This window comes from Drosophila miranda, chromosome 2 (assembly GCF_003369915.1).
Source record: "Drosophila miranda strain MSH22 chromosome 2, D.miranda_PacBio2.1, whole genome shotgun sequence".
NCBI lineage: Eukaryota > Metazoa > Arthropoda > Insecta > Diptera > Drosophilidae > Drosophila > Drosophila miranda.
Genome location: NC_046675.1, coordinates 24764187 through 24782227, shown reverse-complemented (window position 1 = coordinate 24782227; position 18041 = coordinate 24764187). Strand labels below are relative to the sequence as shown.

The 18041-nt window shown below is 43.6% G+C and overlaps 4 protein-coding genes across 7 annotated transcripts; 3 read left to right on the top strand and 1 right to left on the bottom strand.

Annotated features, from left to right (window-relative positions):
* The first annotated feature begins 1395 nt into the window (after positions 1-1395).
* Positions 1396-3455, top strand: LOC108157400 (band 7 protein AGAP004871-like). 4 transcript variants are annotated; one of them, XM_017289444.2, is made up of 6 exons: positions 1397-1632; positions 1695-1845; positions 1912-2274; positions 2348-2513; positions 2583-2922; positions 3149-3299. In XM_017289444.2, exons 1-6 carry the CDS (start codon positions 1440-1442, stop codon positions 3208-3210), a joined length of 1275 nt encoding a protein of 424 aa, XP_017144933.1. In that variant the 5' UTR covers positions 1397-1439; the 3' UTR covers positions 3211-3299. The 4 variants fall into 4 exon arrangements, with proteins under 4 accessions (XP_033245750.1, XP_017144933.1, XP_017144932.1 ...); XM_017289443.2 differs by having other exon boundaries at positions 2583-3048; XM_017289442.2 differs by having other exon boundaries at positions 2583-3048; positions 3104-3299.
* A 1121-nt stretch (positions 3456-4576) lies between these two features.
* Positions 4577-5560, top strand: LOC108157402. Its single transcript, XM_017289446.2, has one exon. The coding sequence runs from the start codon at positions 4592-4594 to the stop codon at positions 5201-5203; it is 612 nt and encodes a 203-aa protein (XP_017144935.1). The 5' UTR covers positions 4577-4591; the 3' UTR covers positions 5204-5560.
* An 8762-nt stretch (positions 5561-14322) lies between these two features.
* LOC108157303 (transcription initiation protein SPT3 homolog) lies at positions 14323-15694 on the bottom strand. The gene has a single exon (XM_017289304.2). The coding sequence runs from the start codon at positions 15629-15631 to the stop codon at positions 14471-14473; it is 1161 nt and encodes a 386-aa protein (XP_017144793.1). The 5' UTR covers positions 15632-15694; the 3' UTR covers positions 14323-14470.
* Positions 15695-15791: 97 nt separating this feature from the next.
* On the top strand, positions 15792-18002 carry LOC108156171 (DDB1- and CUL4-associated factor 12). Its single transcript, XM_017287501.2, has 4 exons — positions 15792-16159; positions 16251-16805; positions 16868-17272; positions 17331-18002. The coding sequence occupies exons 1-4, from the start codon at positions 15893-15895 to the stop codon at positions 17481-17483; spliced, it is 1380 nt and encodes a 459-aa protein (XP_017142990.1). The 5' UTR covers positions 15792-15892; the 3' UTR covers positions 17484-18002.
* Positions 18003-18041: the final 39 nt, after the last annotated feature.

The window sequence follows — 18041 nt, the reverse complement described above, 5'->3', positions numbered from 1 at the left end:
TTTTGTAGAATTTTCTTTTAGTAGGAATCCTCTTAAGAAATGCCTTTTCTTCCAATGATTCACACGATTCCAGCTATAAATCTCTTAACCACATGTACATATGCATGTATCCTTTGATCGACCCTCAATTATCGCTCAGCAATCAACAGTGATTGAGGCAACTGCAACTCCATCTGCATGAGAATCCCATTAATTGCCACCATGCAACACACTCAACAAGTGGCAGACACACAACTCAATGGACTTCATCCTACAAACCACTCTGTTCCTTTTTTTGTTTTTTGTTCCGCTCCCACCAATACGAGGATTCCATTACCCATCCTGACAACTGACAATGACGGATTAGTTCATCTGCGGAGGGCTTGCCCTGGTATTGGGTTGGACATTCATTTGCTCTCCGTTTCGCAGTTCATACCGGGACCGTCCTGGTGGCCCATCTGCGCCGCCGCCGCCGCCTCCTCCTTGGGGACTAATAACTTTATCCGTCATCGGAGCAAAATATAATAGAGTAATTTTCTATGTGACGCGCCAGGATAATTGGCTGGACTCGGACTTGGACATGGGGCTCTGGCTGGACCATATGTCGCTGCACTTGCAATCAGATAAATTGTGGCAGGAGGTGACAGCGACAGAGAGGGCAGAGGAGCAGAGGGGCAGAGGGGCAGCGGAGCAAAACGAGGCGGGGCCTCTCCGCAGAAGAATGGGACAAATCACATAAATTACTTTATGATGGCATCCCAGCCAGGAATCTGGTAGGAAAACTTTCGGTCCGGCCTGGCACATGTGGTCACGGAGTGACAAAAAACTTGCAACTTCCACTCTGCTGCTGCTACTGCTGCTTCTGATGCTGCCACAAAGAAGCAACAAAAGTCATTTCGAAGTTATTACCCCGCTCCTTTTGACTCTCTGCTCTAGGATCCCTCTCCTCTGGTCAGTTGCCATTTGTTTGTCGCTTCATAAAGAAAAAAGAAAAACCAAAGGGAAAAGGCGGGAAAACAAAAGTTTTCCTTCTTTAGCTCTCTGAACTTTTGTCAGCTTCGTTCTGTGATAAAGTTTTTTCCCCCTTCTATTCATTTTCCGCCTCTCAATTTTTTCCTTATTTTCTCTGTGGATGGACTCTCGCACAATTTTTGACCGTCCCGCATATTTTTCTCTATTTTTTTTCGGGGATATTTTTATTTATTTGTGCCGGAAAAGTTTCCTATTCAACAAAGTTGCATCAAAAATGCAATTCCGAATAAATTTTCCAGTTTCGCGTTACTTTTGGATCGCATAAATATGCAAATAATTAAATTGCCGAAATTTTAAGCTCTGCGATTTCAATAAAGTGTGACGAAATTAACTGATTTGGATGTTTTGATCCTTGAATTTACTGATCAATTCAGCTGTTCTTTTTTGAAATTCCCTTCAGAATAATTCAATTGAACAAATTCTTTGTAATGAGTTATCCTACAAAGCCGAATAATGGGACACCCCCTGGTCGGGATATTCGATGGGCTGATACTGATGATGAGCCTCCAACATCACCAGATCCGCGACCATTCAAGAGGCCGGACGAACCACCTCTGGGGCCTCCCGATCCAGAGCCCATCCTAGGTCCACGGGTTAAGCCATCCAGATACATTACAACCAGTAAGGGCATCTCTCCAACCAATCTACGAGCTTCCATCCTTATCGTCTGAGATCTTTTCCAGCCGAGGATAACAAAAATTCAGGCTTCGAGCAGATAGCCGTCTGCCTGTCTTTGTTGCTTGTGGTCATCACATTTCCCCTGTCGATCTTCTTGTGCCTGATTGTGGTAAGGGAGAACCATCGGGTGCTGATTTTCCGACTGGGTCGCGTCAGGTGAGAATCTACAGATATTTGGGTTTCTTTCCATCCACATAGCCGCATACCCTGCTCTGTCTCAAGGAAGGGCGTCAGGGGCCCTGGCCTCGTTTGGACTCTGCCGTGCATCGACTCCTTTGTCAAGGTAGATCTACGCACCTTTTCGACCGAGGTGCCCTCTCAGGACATCCTCACCAGGGACTCGGTGACGATTTCCGTGGACGCAGTGCTGTACTTCTGCATCAAAGATCCCATGGATGCCCTCATTCAGGTGGATGATGCCCGGGAGGCTACCGTGTTGATAGCCCAGACCACACTGAGGCACATAGTCGGTGCCAAGCCGCTCCATACCCTTCTCACCTCGAGAGACACCCTTTCCAAGGAGATCCAGGTTGCCGTCGATGATATCACGGAACGATGGGGAGTGCGAGTGGAGAGAGTGGACGTGTAAGTCAACCCGTTAATTCTCCCTGATCCTCGACTGATCTTTCACTGATTATCTTGTGCTACGATTCCATAGGATGGACATCAGTCTACCACTTTCTATGCAGCGATCATTGGCCAGTGAGGCAGAGGCAATTAGGGAGGCGCGGGCCAAGATCATTTCAGCCGAGGGCGAGCGCAATGCCTCGCAGGCTCTGAAGGAGGCATCCGATGTGATGTCACAGAACCAGATCACCCTGCAGGTGGGGCCTCATTTATGCCTTACTTCATATCTCTGTATCTCTATCTCTGAGCCTTTTTCTGTATTTTAGCTAAGACATCTACAAATTCTTACCGGAATCGCAGCCGAACATAGCTGCACGATTATTTTTCCATTCCCCATGGATGTGATGACAGCGTTTGGCACCGTGGAAGGATCCTCTAAAATCAATCAAAAGCCGGATGGAACAGATGCCGGTGGGGAGAACCAGACCTCAGATTTTGATCAATTTGGAGACTTCACCCCGAAGGTGATAATCACAGAGCCACCAAATCTCCCCGAAGACCTACGTTTCGAGGAGAGTCGAGAGGAACCAGAAACGAGTAACACACAGACGCGGGAAGAAACGGAACGGAAAGCTGAAATTCCAGAATCTATGCAGGAACGAAAAGGTGAGGATGCAGAATCGCTACATGAACAAACAGGAATGGAGAATGATATCAAGAGCAGTGAGGGAAATAGTAACAACGAAAGGAAAGTAGAAACAGCGGCAGTAGCTGAGAATGATAATAGATATGGTAATAGTAGCAGAATAGCATCGAGGCTTACACGTCTTATTTCGCCACATTCTAGACAACCCCATACAAGAATCGAGAGTGAAACTGATCCTCCAACCAGGCCCGCAGCTGATCAGCACCGACAGCGTCAAGCTGGAAATGAAATCAGTTACTATTCCATAATTCCCGAGAAAGAAGATGAACCAGATACAAATATTAAAGCTAGTTTATCGCGATCTCCTCCGCCGAGACCGCCACCACCTCCCCCTCCGCCTACTCCGCCGCCTCCTCCTCCGTCTACGCCTTCAGCACCGCCCTGGAATCCTTGGGACGTTTATTAGTTATTTAATCGGATTGACATAAATACCTAATGTAAATATACATATGAGCACTGGCAAAGTAATGGCAAATAAAGTACAATTTGTATTAACATATCATGTTCGATTTTAGTTTTAGCAAGGAACCCGTGAAGCTAGTGTCATATAAGCTAGTGTCGCTTTCTTTCCATTCAAACGAATCAAAATCTTTTCTATATTAAATATTATATTTTATAGTTATCCCAAATATGTCGGATCTGAATAATATATTTGTTGGTTGGGCAACAGAACAGAGTCCAGTTGCGTCGAATGTGGACTTGGAGTCTCTGCAGACTGAAGAGTTCGAGATCAGCCCCATGGTATTGGGTCTGATGCTGTCCTTTTTGCTGTTCGTGATCGCCTTCTGGATCTGGCTGATCTCCCGAAGCTGTGTGCTGGCAGAGCCTGGGAAGAATACTAAGGTCCGGAGGCCTCGACAGGAAGGAGGTCAATCTATTGCGGCCAGAAAGTCCATAGGTCGCGTCTTAAACAAAAAGAAGAAAAGCCGCACGTCCTTGTCCAGCGAACGGAAGGGGAGCAGCTTTCTATCATTGCCGCAGCTCAGATCCCCACGACAGTCAAGAAGCTATCATATGGGATTGGACCGGATGGCGCCTTTCCATCTTCGCTTCGAGTCGGAGCGCATCACCAGCGATTCGAAAACGATCACTCAAAGCACAATGAATGCGGGAACGGGACCGGGAAGCGGACCGGGAGCAGGAACAGGATCATCATTGACAGAAACAAGCATTCGAGTATCTAAGGAATCCTCCAGAGGAAACACAACGCCTAAAATCGGAACAGGAACAGGAACAGGATCATCATCATTGTCAGAATCAAGCAGTCGAGTGTCTAAAGAATCGTCCAGAGGAGCCTATGATAGCACAACCGGAATGTCTACCTCACCCCACGGCTGTTTGGTCAGCAATCGGAGCAGGACAGCGGGTTTGCCCTTGAAGAAATACAAAATCCGGTGGGCCAACTTGGCCAATCAGAAGGTTCGATTCATGACTTAAGACACAATGCTACACAGTGAAAGCTCCTTAGAACGGTCATCATAAATTTGACAAGAGATAAAAGTCCAAAATTAAAAATATTACCCTCCTGTAGAGCTTTCAGTCTACACTTTCGTTCTGTAAAACAAAGCAAGCTTGGAAAAATAAAACTACTGTTACAAATATTTAATAAAAATATATCAAATATACGAAATGAATCCTGTATGCAAGATAGACATGGCCTGTCGTGAGTGCCAGGATTGGATGACGGAGGTGTGCGCCCACTGCAGCAGCCTGCTGCCGGATGCGGAGGAGACAGACCTTTGGGACGCTTGGTGGCCGGACGAACCTCCATCGCCCTACAAGTCCGTGATCAACTATATGTCCGCCTTCGACTGCCACAAGCTGCGGCGGGAGGTGGGTCGTATGGTGGAAGAGTCGTTAGCGTCAACTTCCGAATCAGATCCTATTTGGACACCCTACAGAATCCTTAGCTACATTTTACTGGCCACAGTATTGTGCGTTGCTCTTATCCTGATGATGTGCGTAGTGTGGATACTAGTGGTTACCTTCCGGCAAACTCAGGCTCCGCCTTGTCGGCAATGTTCTCAGTCGAGGACAATTCAATGCAAGAAGTCGTCGTCAGAAGTATCAATACTGCGTAATCCGATAAAGCGTGCCTATCCTGGGGAGTCCGCTTCTAGGAGTCCCTGTGGACTCTATATAGCGGGCAGCTGCAACCTGTACAATCAGGACAACATCTCGGGAACGTCATATCGTAGGCAAGAGCAGCGTAATATAAGATGGAAAGCAGATAATTTTTGACGGTAGAGCAAGGAAGAGTCCAGAGGGCTGCTAAGCATTTTAAACTAGCGGAAAAATAAAGCAGGAGAAACGTGAAAAAGCACAGCAAAAAACACCAACAAATTCGAAAACTGTCGTAGCTGTGCTCAATCGGGGAGAAGATTTATGAAATGTGTTCCGTTCCGCCCCGATTTGCTCCCTTTTTGTTCGTCGATTTTTTTTGTTGGTCTTTGGTCTTGTTTGGTTTCTTGTTTCGTTTTGCAAACGGGGAAGAGAAAGTCGAGCCAAAAGAGTGCAAGCGGCAAACACACAAAAACAAATAAATATTCAAGCAGATTTACAGTGGACCTAACATATTATTTGTTCTTTCTATAATCACAATAAAATTTCGCTTGGGTTTTGTATTAATAATTGAATCAAATTAAACAGGTTTCAATTGAAAAGCCATATCGCCTTTTAGCCAAAATTCACCAGGTATGGCCCACTGTAGGACGCACACACATCAGACATCTCGTGCACTGTGCACGACCAATGTGACCCCACCAAAGTGGCTTGGCCAAGTGTTGTCCCTGGCACCGTATCAACATTTTGCCTATAAATACGGCGAATGTCGTTAATCTCAAATGCAAGCCATTTTTAAAAATCCATAGACTATGGTTTATCGCCCGCCTGGGAGGGCATCCGCAGTGGAGTGAAGTGGGGTATGAAGTCTGACGAAGGGTCAGAGAGCACGGAATTGGCCATAAAAAAACAATTGCATTTAATTTCAATCGAATGCACACACTTTCAAATCGAAATTGTAGCAAACATTTTAGACAAAATGCATTTATATTTATGTTATGTCTAAATGATTGTTCAAATTATGGATGCCAGCGACAAAATTTATGTGATTTTCTTTTATATTTCGTGAATTTATTTGCGGATTTGGTAGGGGAGCCGTCGAACCGGACGGCCAGAACCCAGACCCAGACCCAAAGAGCTCGTATATTCTGCAGTAGCAGCAGTTGGGGCATTTAAATCACGGCCGCAACTGTAACGAAATTGAAAACTTTTCCTATATGTACATCCATAGGTACATATATATGTATATATATATATATACGAATATGTTTGTTTGTCCCACTGTTTGTTTGTTTGTCTGTCTGTTGGTACTTTTAATTCATTCGATGCTGCAGCTGCCGCTGCCGCTCCCGAGCGAGACCCTTGGCTGACTTTGATTTATTTGTCGGTCGGTCTCGATGTCCAAAATGGAATTAAAAGTTTAACGGGTTGGCAGCGCTTTCCTTTCCCGCTTTAGTGCTTTAAAAACGCATTGATTGCTATTGACAAATTGATTTGCTGCCTTCCTGCGTGTCTGCCTTTAATGTCAATTCCATTCCAGCTTTATTAACAATTTGCGAATGCGACATTATGACAGTCTGTCGTCGTAAATCAACCAGCCGCAGACCACAAACGAGTTGAGGCCTCTTTCTGGTTCTGTCAACCCTTTTGGATCGTTATTTCTGACTGCACAATTTCTACAAGCGCTACACAATTCAATACTCGTACTTATTGATGTAATAATTAATCTTCGTTACAATATTTGCACCTCCTCTTCAGAAATCCAATTAGATTTCCATTCCAATCCATTTGATGGCTCAACAAATTTATTTATCAAATCAATCAACTGATTGTAGAATTCAACACTAATTATTTACGCTCACTAATACATTTCTTGAGCTCTCGAAGTGAAATTTAGCTCCACATTCCATTCTTGGAGACATATGCCTTCCGAGTCGCTAATTGCCTCAACCTTCCACTCTCTTAATGTCACTTAACCGACGCTCTATGAGAATCTCGAGGATAGGTATGAAATGTAGGAATTTCTTTAATATTTGAACAGAGCACTCGTATTTTATCGTGGTTTAAGCCAATTACCAGATTGCCAAACAATGTGGAACTTCCCTGAGGTAATGTATTTTCCGAGAGTATTTTAGAAGAACTTTTTTTTTTTTTTTTTTTTTTATATCAACCATAGCTTTGAGCTGGCATTTGAAGAGTTTCCTCTTTAGCTTTTAGAAGAATTTCTTAAATATTGAAAACTTTCTCTCCGTGTAGTGCTTTCATGCTCCAGCTTCATTCTTTACTCGATTTAACTCGTTGATTTTGTGGCTTACACTCATTAAGCCAGCCTGCACCGACCCCTGCCATTGTTAGTGGGATTCTGGGGATGGAGAGCCGGCTGGCCACTCCCGACTTGTCGTACCCCTCCATATATTTGAGCATTGGAGCCAGCTGTAGATGGTTCTTTGTTGGATTGAGACTGGCACAGGAACCATTGACTCGGAGTAGGATGGGCATATGTTTTCCTCACGTCCACCCTTCATTACTGAAGATGTGGTCTGCATGTGGACGTTGAGTTTTATTCTCGGCTCGGTCCCGGTCTCGGACTCAGTCTCCGAGTTGATTTATTTTATGCCCTTGCGCCAGCTGCAATCATCAACCGGCCATTGTTGTAACTCGCCCATACGCCCACAGTTGGCCCTGGTGGCGCTATATGTGGGATATTGTGTGGGTCTGGGGGTCTCACTTTTGAAGAACTCAAACAAAGTATTAAATCGCACAAAAGCGATATGGAAAATATTAATAATCTGGCCCTGGCCAACGATTCCCTGGCCCTTGTCCATAGTCTAGGAATTTACGATGGCTCGTCATTTATTTATTCCTACGCTCGGACCCGCCCACACAATATGACCTCATTACATATTCAGGGGTCAGCTGTGTTGGCTTTAAAGTGGACATCGGCATGGACTGGAGCAGATTTTACAACTAATTTTCATTCAAGTTTATCAGAGGCAGAGCAACCACAAGGACTGCATAATTCAGCAGATCCAGGTCCGGACAGTCGTGTAAGCCATTGTGGGAGATATCAATTCAAGACGCATAATGTGGCAATCGGTGGAACATTCGGTAAATATGAATTTTAGATTTGATTGAATATTAAATAACATTGAGCGCTGCTTTATCTGTTTGTGTTTCTGTGTGTTTTTCTATTGGAAAAGCGCAATTTGACAAGAAATAAAGCAAACAATTGAAATGGGTTTATATGGGTTTACGAGTATTCACATGGATGTGTGGTTCCGATATTGTTTGATGCGGTTTTAGTCGCATAAATATTGCTTTATCAAATGGAATTTAGTTCTGCGACATGCGTTTTTATATGGTAAATGCCATTGTTATATTTCTGTACCTAGTATTTGATGGTATATTTTATCCCAATAGTCACTTTGAAACGACTTTACTTTTTTACACTTTTTTAGCTCCTTTATTTGCAATCAGCTCTCCTCGCTACTCTGTCGCGCCCGCGGATAAAGCAATGCAAATAAACGTAATAAGCAGCGACGACAAACAGAAGGAATGGAAAGTAGAAGGAAAGTGGGAAAGAAGGTGAAAGAAGAAACGTCAGACCCAGCGTTGCTTTGGCAATATTCCATTTGAAGCTGTCTCTTTCGTACCTGAAGGAGAAGCTTGCTCTTTGCTCTGCTTTCGTTTCTGTCAGACACTTGAAGGTGGCAGGGCGTGTTAATTTGTTATACCCTATACTCGCAGAAATCAAGGGTATATCAAGGGCTGTATAGATTTTTACCAGGACTGAAATCCCACACCAAGAAATTTTAGGCTATAGAATTCTTGAAATTTCATATATTTGCAGTTATTGTCCATCAAAGAGGGTACCACAAAAAAAGATGTACCTGAAACCACTGTCAAAATACTAAACCATATAATTCCCGCTGGTTTTTCCGCTTTGACCACTCAGCAAACAACAAAGTGCATCAAATGTCGAGCAAAACAATGGAAGCTTCTGTGTGTTCTATTAATTATTTTGAGCATTGATTAAATGAGCTCACTTTGTAATTGTTAATTAAATGGATATCATGCAAATTCATGGGGCTTTTGTAAACATTCGACTGACATAATTAATCCACAAAACACAGCACAACAAGTCATAGAGAATAATTAAACAATTTAATGATGGTTAATAATCAGCCTCAGTGACAACCTTAACCTCAATGGGGGAGTTACGACAAGAGACGGAAACTCAACAGCCTTCTTGATTGTGTGCAAATCAGTTTTCACAGCAAATTAGGCAGCCACACATTAAAACTTTGACAGACAGGTCCCTGCCCCACGGGCACCCACGGACCACATATAACATCTCCAAGCCCAAGCCCGCCCTTTCCTGCTAGACGGGGGGAAAGTTCATCCGACGGCTCTTAAAAGTACACATGTAGCATATGTATGAAGAGCATCAAAAGTTTTAAAGCAGCTGCCACTGAAGGGCAAAGGGGTACTCATACGCCATCCGCCTCCCATATAAAAAGTCACAGAGAGACAGAGCTTGGAAAAAACGGTATAGAAAGGTTATATGCGAAGTTCGAGGCGTTGAACCTTGAATACCCTTGAATATCCTTTGTGACATTATGTTTAGTTTTGATAAAACTATAGAACGCTAAGACGTAAGACCTATTTTTCCTTGGAAAAGAATATAAGAGACAGGAAATAACATTAAATAAATTCTCTTTTGCGTGGCAAACTTCTAAGGTAAGTTCTAATACCCTCTGAAAGGGCATAGAAAACTTTACGCGGCCACAGGAGCATGAAAGAGCCAAGAAAATTCAAACAAAAGTGCAACCAACTTTGAGGTTACGACTCCTCTCAGTTTTGTGCCGCCCGCAGAAAAGTTTTGTTCTTTGTCCTTAATTTTTTTCTCTCCCCAAGCAATCAATAATGAGATATAAAGCATCGATAAAAATGTTTCAAATAAAATTCAAAAACGACAAATAAATAAAGTAACTAAAAACGCCATTGAATAGCTAGTGAATACGATTGAAGTGCAAGTGAAGGAAATTTAAAAATATTTTAAGTCTGTGATAACTTTCAATGGATTTTGCGGTTATCTGATTTTTCTGCACTTACTCGTATACATACATAGGAATTTACATATAATTATCTACCATTTGTGGTGGTTAAGCCTTATCTGATTATCGTGAAGTCCTTCAGTTGTTGGACCCCCGGCTTGTGCGAAGAAAAAGCCATCTATTTGTTGCCCATTTCTTGCTAATCCAGCTAATATCTTTGCATCCACCTCCAATATTTATTCAAAGTTTCGATTGGTCATGTCTACCACAAAAACCACAATGAGATCACACAGACAGCATGTACTCATTGCTCCTGGTCTTCAGTTCGGGTCCGGTCTCATCCTCGTCCTATCCTACGGTCTCATTTAATTTCATTGCCTGATGATGTAACCCCACAGCCCCGACTGGCAATGGTTCGTTTCATGTTCCAGCATCTACAACACAGTTCTCGGGCGTATGTATTCCGTTTCCATTCCTATTTCAATTCGGCATTTCGGATGAGTTTCGCTGATTTTGTGTTTTGATTTTTAGAGGCAAACTGTTGCATGCTGTTCCCATCAGGGAGTGCGCATGTCTGTTCTCACAATGTGTTCCCATGTTAACCGTTTGGGCTATGACTGTTCCCAGTTTTAGAGAAATTTGAATTTGTTTGATCGTAAAAAGTAGTATATCCGAAGATGGAAACAGAAATACATCGTTTTTGGGAACATTTGGGAAATTAACGAAAATTGTATTAAAATATTAATATTATGTATATTAAATGTAAATGTAATGCATTTGCTCTCTATTTGTAGATAATATTAAATGCACCGAGTGAAAAATGGCCTGACATTTTAATATTTACACTTAGATGACATTATATTTTCCCAGAGAGTGGAAATATTAAAATTAATGTGTTTTCACTTACGTTTTAACTTTACTATGAAAATATTGGTTGTAAATATAATTCATACTAGTTTTAAATATATTTAATATTTAAATTGAATATATTTCCTGTTTAAAATGAATATTTTTGGTGTAATATATCTAAAAATCACTTGTTTAATTTTAATATGTGTGGACCCTATTTTACTATGCCACTTTTCTCTCAGTGCGTGCATATATAGTACAATGCATCATAAATAAAAATAAAATAATATAGTCTATCATAAAATAATCTGTGGTATCCACAATTTGAATGCTAATGTTTTATTATTTATAGCTAGAATACATATTTATATGGATGGACCTACATACATATGTATATGTAGTCATTATCAATCTATCTACGAACAAAATCTTCGCATCAAATAAAACATAAATAAATAACGCTTCACATAAACCATAAGTAACTCTACTGATGGTTTTTAATCCTTCGTTAGCGTTTGAAGACACGAGTATACGAGTATATGCTGTTGCTCCACTCCAATAAAACTTAATTTAGTTCAACAATTCTGCACGTAAATTGTTACCTTTAGGGCTAATTAAATCGCCGATGGGTAAGTAGGTCAAGTATTTTGATATTTCATCCAATATTGAATTGTTTTTGCCACTTTACTAATTAAATGAAGAGAGTTTTCTTTGAGTTCTCACCTAGTGTGAGACTCCCACAGAGTGGTATGACCATGAAAGCGTCTCCAGCTCTGACTACGGAACATGGGCGCCTCCGGCTGAGCTTATAAAGTGGGCGCAATGGGGATCCCCCGTCCGTCTGCCTGCTGGTGGCGTCTAATCTCATTCATTTTGAATAAGACCAGCGCTCCGGCGTACACACATACCTTCGAGTACATACGTATTTAGCCCGAGTACTTGTGTCAACACAATTCAAGTCGGTTTCAAATTAAAAGGCCGTGTAATATGCGTCTATCTCTAAGACTGTTTTTGTTTCTGCTTTTTTCTTGGTCCTTGTTTGGTCCGGCCCTTGGCATCTGTTAATGGAGAAGGCTTCTTGGAGAGGTGGCTGCTTCTATTGGGACAAATTGCCTTGGACTGACGTCAGCAAGTTTTCGGCCAAAGTGAAAGTAATTAAAAAAGTTCAGATGAACGGATTTTCCAAAATATCTAATTGCAATTCTCGTATTGACAGCCTGAGGCGCAGAAGAGTTGTAGAAGGAATCTTGGAGGAATATGTGGAACATTTTCTTAAATTTGTAGCAAATAAATAAACTACAGCATTTTTTATTGTAATTTTATGAATATTCTTATATCTATATGTCACAGTGAAGGCCACAGTGTCATCTTGGTTTTTGGGGCATTTTGACTTTACTCAGAAGCAAAGAAGAAAAGTGGCAAAGCCTCAGGAGGCTGCACAATGTGGGCACTTTTCCACTCTATATTCCCTGCTGCACACACATTTGAATACATTGTTTAAAGGATTATTGCCACTCCAAACTACATAAGCGACCTTCAAAGTTTCCGTTGGCAAGTTTCTTTTTCAAAAAGACATCCTTCGGTAAACGGATTATCCTCATTCATATAATGTATTCCTTGTCTATAATTTGTTCCTCTTCTTTAATCGAAGCGAATGTCTCATCTGGCGAATATTAAAAGCAGTCAGGCAGACGCACTCTGAGGAGTAGGACAATGTGGAGACTGTTCTTCCGCACCCTGCTTAGCTTTTCAATAAAAGGGCTGCTCAACATATGAATACATTGTTTAAAGGATTATTACCCGCCAAAACTATCTGACCTTCAAAGTTTCCGCTTGCAATGAGACATCGTTTTGGTAAACGGTTCATATATTTTAGTATACTCTTTGTCTATAATTTGTTCCTCCTCTTTAAGAGAAGTTGAGGGAAAACTCTGTCATCTGGGTTTGGGGCATATTGACTTTAGCCTGCCTGGAAATTGGCTACGTGACTTGACAATACGAAGAGATGACGACGCCGTCGAGGAGGACAAGGACGAGGACGACGACCATCATGATGATGATGATGGGGCTGAATGGTGGGGAGAATGCGAAGAGCCGCATGAAATGCAAATTTTGTAACATTAAGCGGGAGAGAGTCTGTCAATGAGGAGGTTGGGAGGAAAGAATAACACAAGGAGCATAAGAGAGAAAAAGAAACAAGTTTTTTGGCTTAATTTCGTCACAGGCAGCTTGTTTTCATTAACTGGCCATCGAGGAGCCTTTTGACTTGGTCGGAACGAGAGTCCCCGGGGCCCCGACCTGCTCGTTAAGCGTATGAGCAATCGATTAAGAATAATGTGCCGTTGAATTTACAGTTGCAGCAGAAAGCAATCAACATTAAGCGTTTAGCCAGAGAGGAGGACAGAGTGAGAGCAGGGGATGCTCAAGCAGTCTAAGAAGAATGGCAGCCGCATTCCTCTCCTCTTCCATTTACTGCAGACACTGCCTCTACTCTGCCTTTGGCAAAGGGATAGCACAGAGCGGAACCAGTAGAGTTGGGTTGTTTTGTTCAATATGAGATTTATGAACTAAATTGTGTAGCTATAGCCGGATCCACTCGTTTAAATACATGCGTGTATATAGAATCTGTAGAATGTATCTTGGATACATACTTAGTAGTTCAAGCTGTGCAACATAAAAGTAAATTATCCTATATTGCAAGCAGTACATCGCTGAAATCTGAAGGTTTGGTTCCATATCCTTAGCAAGCAGTTTATCTTCCGAGCCAAGTAACATATTAGCAAGAAAATCGAATTTAAAATTAGTTAGTGACTGAAAAGTTAAGGTCAGAATGTATTGTTGAAGTCAAAAAACAAATTCGCATCTCTGTCAGGTCAGCCAGATCTTCATCCATTTCTCACTCTCTTCCTCTCTTCCTCTCTCACACGCGAACTCGCACTCGCACTCACACACACATTTGTATGCACAATAGGAAGTTGATTATTAAGTGCGTTCTCGCGGGCTGCTTCTCTTAACGCCTTCTCTCTGCTGCATTTTTCTGCTCCTGCGGCATCGTGGCAGCATGGCTCCTTGTTGCCTTTGTTGTTTTTTTTTTTGTCTGTCTTTTGGCATTCTTTCGTTTGTGTTCCTGTATGTGTTTGTATGAGTGCGGCAAATTTCTTTATTGCGCTTTTATTTATCTGTCGGTGCCTGTTTCAACATCGTTTACCGTTTCAATTTATCGACTCTCCACGACGGTTAACGGAGAGGGGCGAAGTTTCACGGAAATTCTGCGCCATTGTTGCTTAAATGAAGCCTACATATATGGATTTATGGATAGCCATATGTACATTGTACATACAGCACACATGTGAAAGGAGAATGAACTACAAGTACATGAAAACTCGTAAGAAGTTCGAGGGATTTTGCTTGAGTATCTTTTATTAATTCCTTAAAGATTCCTTTTCCAATAAAATTGAGCGTAAATGTTTTGAAATTTAAGCAATAATTATCCATCGGTTGTTTACTCGTTTACTGCTCCTTTCATCTTTTATAATAATTTTTAAATTGCTAAAAAGCTCCTTCTAAAATCAATGTCGCAGGAATTCCGATAGCGACCAATCTTGCGACTACTCATCTGCCGAAAGCGACGCATAGCCTCATGTATTTCCTGGACGCTGATGGGCTTCACCACCTCCATGCCTCGACCCTGTGTGACCTCGGGACACACATGCATCATGGCAGGACTGCCGCCGGCCGAGGTCACCCGACTGTACGGCTCAGTGGCTCGATTGTCCGAGTTCAGGCGTGTAAGAATCGAGTAATCGACAATTGCGGCAATAGTTTCGTGAGCCAAATACGCCAGGATGTTCATGGTGGGTGTGGGGATGCGCAGATCAGCGGGCAGGTCCAGGAAGCGTCGGAACTTGTTCTTTATCTTCTCGCCGTGGCGGCAGTAGAAGGAAGTCTTGCGGGCCTCGTTGAACTCCAGGTACTGCTGGCCGGTGAGGATCTGAGAGATGCGGTCGGCTCGGAACAGGCGCCGCATGCGGTCCTCATCGTGTAGCTCGTGCACTTCGATGGCCAGTTCCTCATCCTCCTCCTGCTGCTCCAGGTCGTCCATAAAGTCCTGCCTCCCCGTCCTAATGCTGAGGAATCGCTTTAGTATACGCATATCCTTGAGGTGCTTCCGCATGCGGGCAATCTTTACCAGATGATTGCGCATGAGAAACTCAAAGTCGGCCTGCGAGGGACACGGATTCTGTTTGCGGCGCATGGCCACCAGAGACGCCTCGTTGAAGATGCCCCTCAGCTGCTGCTGGAGGATCTGTTCCACCAGCTTAACGCTGGCCGTGCGTGGCTGATCGCTGTCGCCAAAGCTGCGCATTATGTCGGCAATCTCCGTGAGCAGCGAGACGGGAGCATCGTCTTGTACCGGAGGGTTTCCCACACTGTTGGCATTGACGGCACTGGGTGCGGCCATATTAGCATGTTGCGGCGCAGCACCGTGTGGCGGAGCCGGGGTCTGAGCTATGTTTCCGCTCTGCAGCAGGATGACCTGGCGTTGAACATGAATCGGTTTGATGTCCTCTACGGTCTGCAGCTGGGGGGTGGTGGGGGCCGAGGGCGGTGTGGGTGCTAGCATCACCGGCGACGAGGCCAAGTCGTTGGTTAAAATGCATACCGAATTCTGTCGCATTACGCGTTTTGTATTGTGATTCATTTTTATTTACAAGCAATAAAATGTTTGTTTGTGAAAACTCAAACAGCTGATGGATGTCCATCTCTACAAACGATAGTTGGGCATGCATCGATAGAGTAAATATCTGTGTTGCTGAAGAAAAATCATCGACCATATTATCGATAGTGCCACCGATTGTTTTGCAGCCCTATTTTACGCACCACCATTTTTGTTTAGACAATGGAGAACAGAATCAATTTATAGAGGAAACGCTTAATTTGGACGAAGTAAAACGCCCACAAGATGTTCAATGGCATGGTGAGAACGATCCGCGACAGCGTCGTCGGAACCTACCCCTCTTGCCATGTCAGCACTCGCCTGGAGGAGCGGAGAGCAAAGCAAAGGGCGATGCGCCAGGAGCGCAGGCGAAAACCAGACAAGCCGGACGATTTTGTCACCTACGAGGACTCGGGCAGCGACGAGGAGACACCCCAGCAGCAGGATGAGGTGCTCAACACATCCTACAACCTATGCGACTACCTAAGGAGCAGAGAGAGTGCTCTCCAGGATGTGGGTATACATTGAATACAAAGATTTCAGTTGCATTTCTAACAAATATGAACTTTGCTCTGGTCTTTATCTTTCCGTCGACCACCTGCAGCGGCGCAGCGTCAATGTGGAGTATACCAGTCGATATGTGCTCACCCACGACATGCTGCGCGAGACCCAGATCAACCTGGGCTACATCAACAAAGTGTTCTGCTCCAAGTGGCTGAGCAACCGGCAGGTTGTGTTCGGCACCAAGTGCAATAAACTGCTCGTCTACGATGTGAACATGCGGCGGGTGGACGCCATTCCAACGCTGTCCAACAGTCGGGCCAATCATCCGGAGGTTCAGGGAGGTCTGCATGCCATTGAGCTGTCGCCTAGTCGCTCGTTTCTGGCCACCGGTGCACGCAACTCCTCCGACATTGCTGTGTATCGCCTGCCCACGCTGGATCCGGTGTGCGTGGGGGAGAACGGACATCGAGACTTGATCATGGGCATGTGCTGGCTGGACGATCAGTTTCTGGTCTCCGGCTCGAAGGACTCGCGCATGGCCCTTTGGCGCATCAACGAGGATCATATGGAGTTTCCAGATGGCGGCGAGGAGGCGTGTCCCACCTTTGCCACCATTCACCCGCTTAGTGTTAAGGAAGTGCGAACTGCCCAAAGGGTAAAACGATGGATAGGAGCTGCTGAATGGATGTGGAACTAATTACTGTCCTCCCCCAACAGATACGCTCCCTGTGCTTTAACAAGGAGTTCAAGGAGATAGCCGCCCTGTCGCTGAACGGTTACATACACATCTTCAATGCGGAGACCTTCAAGCAGACACTCTCTCGCAAGCTACCCAACTGCCAGGACAACGTGAGCATTGCCTATCACAACGATGGCCTATATGCGGTCGGCTGTCGCTCCTACACCATCCTACTGGACGCCCGCACCCTGCAGACCATCAAGAAGATCACCTCCCGGTACAGTGGATGCGGAATTCGAGCGACATCTTTCGAGGGCAACCTCTTAACTGTCGGCACTGGCCTGGGCATGCTTCTGTTCTATGATATACGAGCCGGAAAGTATCTAGAGAGCAGCGTAAATGCCTCCCGGACTGTGGCCCTCAAGTGCAGTAAAGGAATTGTGGTATGTTGGGGGGTTTCGTTTCCCTTTAAATCAGTCAATGATTGACTTCTGATTACAGTACCCGGAGGATGACTTGGACGGATTCCAGCAGGTGAAATACGTGCCTGCCATATACACCCACTGCTATGACAGCACGAGGATGCGTCTGTTCGCGGCGGGCGGTCCACTGCCAGCCACGCTGGTTGGTAACTATGCGGGAGTTTGGCAATAGAAAGTATACTACGGAATGTGGTACTCCGGGGCTCAGCAAACTGATTAGCGTTTAAATTTAAAGTAATTTGTTGATTTGTGATCTTTGATTTCTTCGCTCAAACTTTGGCAGGCAATTGGCCGGTTCATCGTTTTTAAAATAAGCAAACGATTAGTTATATATTACATAGTCAGAACTAAATTAGTTCACCTAAAGATTTTGACTGAACAAGTCGGGGGAAAGCTGGCTTCGGTCCCGAATTCCCCAAATTGATTCTGTTTTACTTGATTCCTCATGGTTATTATTTTTGGTTTTAATTCATCGTGTTTTAATTATATATGTATAAATGATGTATTCCTGTGTGAACAATATACACAGTTAGTAAATTTAATTGTATGCATAATTACCGATCCTATTTATATATAGTTTATATATATATTTAGTACATACGATAAACGTAATACGAAACTAAGTAATAGACAACGCTAGCATTGATTTATAGTCTGATCTATATGGTAATAGAATTTCAAATTAAACAAACTCTCGGCTGGATTAATTTTAAAAAAACAACAAGGAATC

Coding starts and splice junctions, on each gene's coding strand:
- LOC108157400 (XM_033389859.1), top strand. CDS start 1,440: ATGAGTTATCCTACAAAGCCGAATAATGGGACACCCCCTGGTCGGGAT. Junction 2,275..2,347: donor CGAGTGGAGAGAGTGGACGT/GTAAGTCAACCC, acceptor ACGATTCCATAG/GATGGACATCAGTCTACCAC. Junction 2,514..2,582: donor AGAACCAGATCACCCTGCAG/GTGGGGCCTCAT, acceptor TCTGTATTTTAG/CTAAGACATCTACAAATTCT.
- LOC108157402 (XM_017289446.2), top strand. CDS start 4,592: ATGAATCCTGTATGCAAGATAGACATGGCCTGTCGTGAGTGCCAGGAT.
- LOC108157303 (XM_017289304.2), bottom strand. CDS start 15,631: ATGAATCACAATACAAAACGCGTAATGCGACAGAATTCGGTATGCATT.
- LOC108156171 (XM_017287501.2), top strand. CDS start 15,893: ATGTTCAATGGCATGGTGAGAACGATCCGCGACAGCGTCGTCGGAACC. Junction 16,160..16,250: donor GAGAGAGTGCTCTCCAGGAT/GTGGGTATACAT, acceptor GACCACCTGCAG/CGGCGCAGCGTCAATGTGGA. Junction 17,273..17,330: donor AGTGCAGTAAAGGAATTGTG/GTATGTTGGGGG, acceptor TTCTGATTACAG/TACCCGGAGGATGACTTGGA.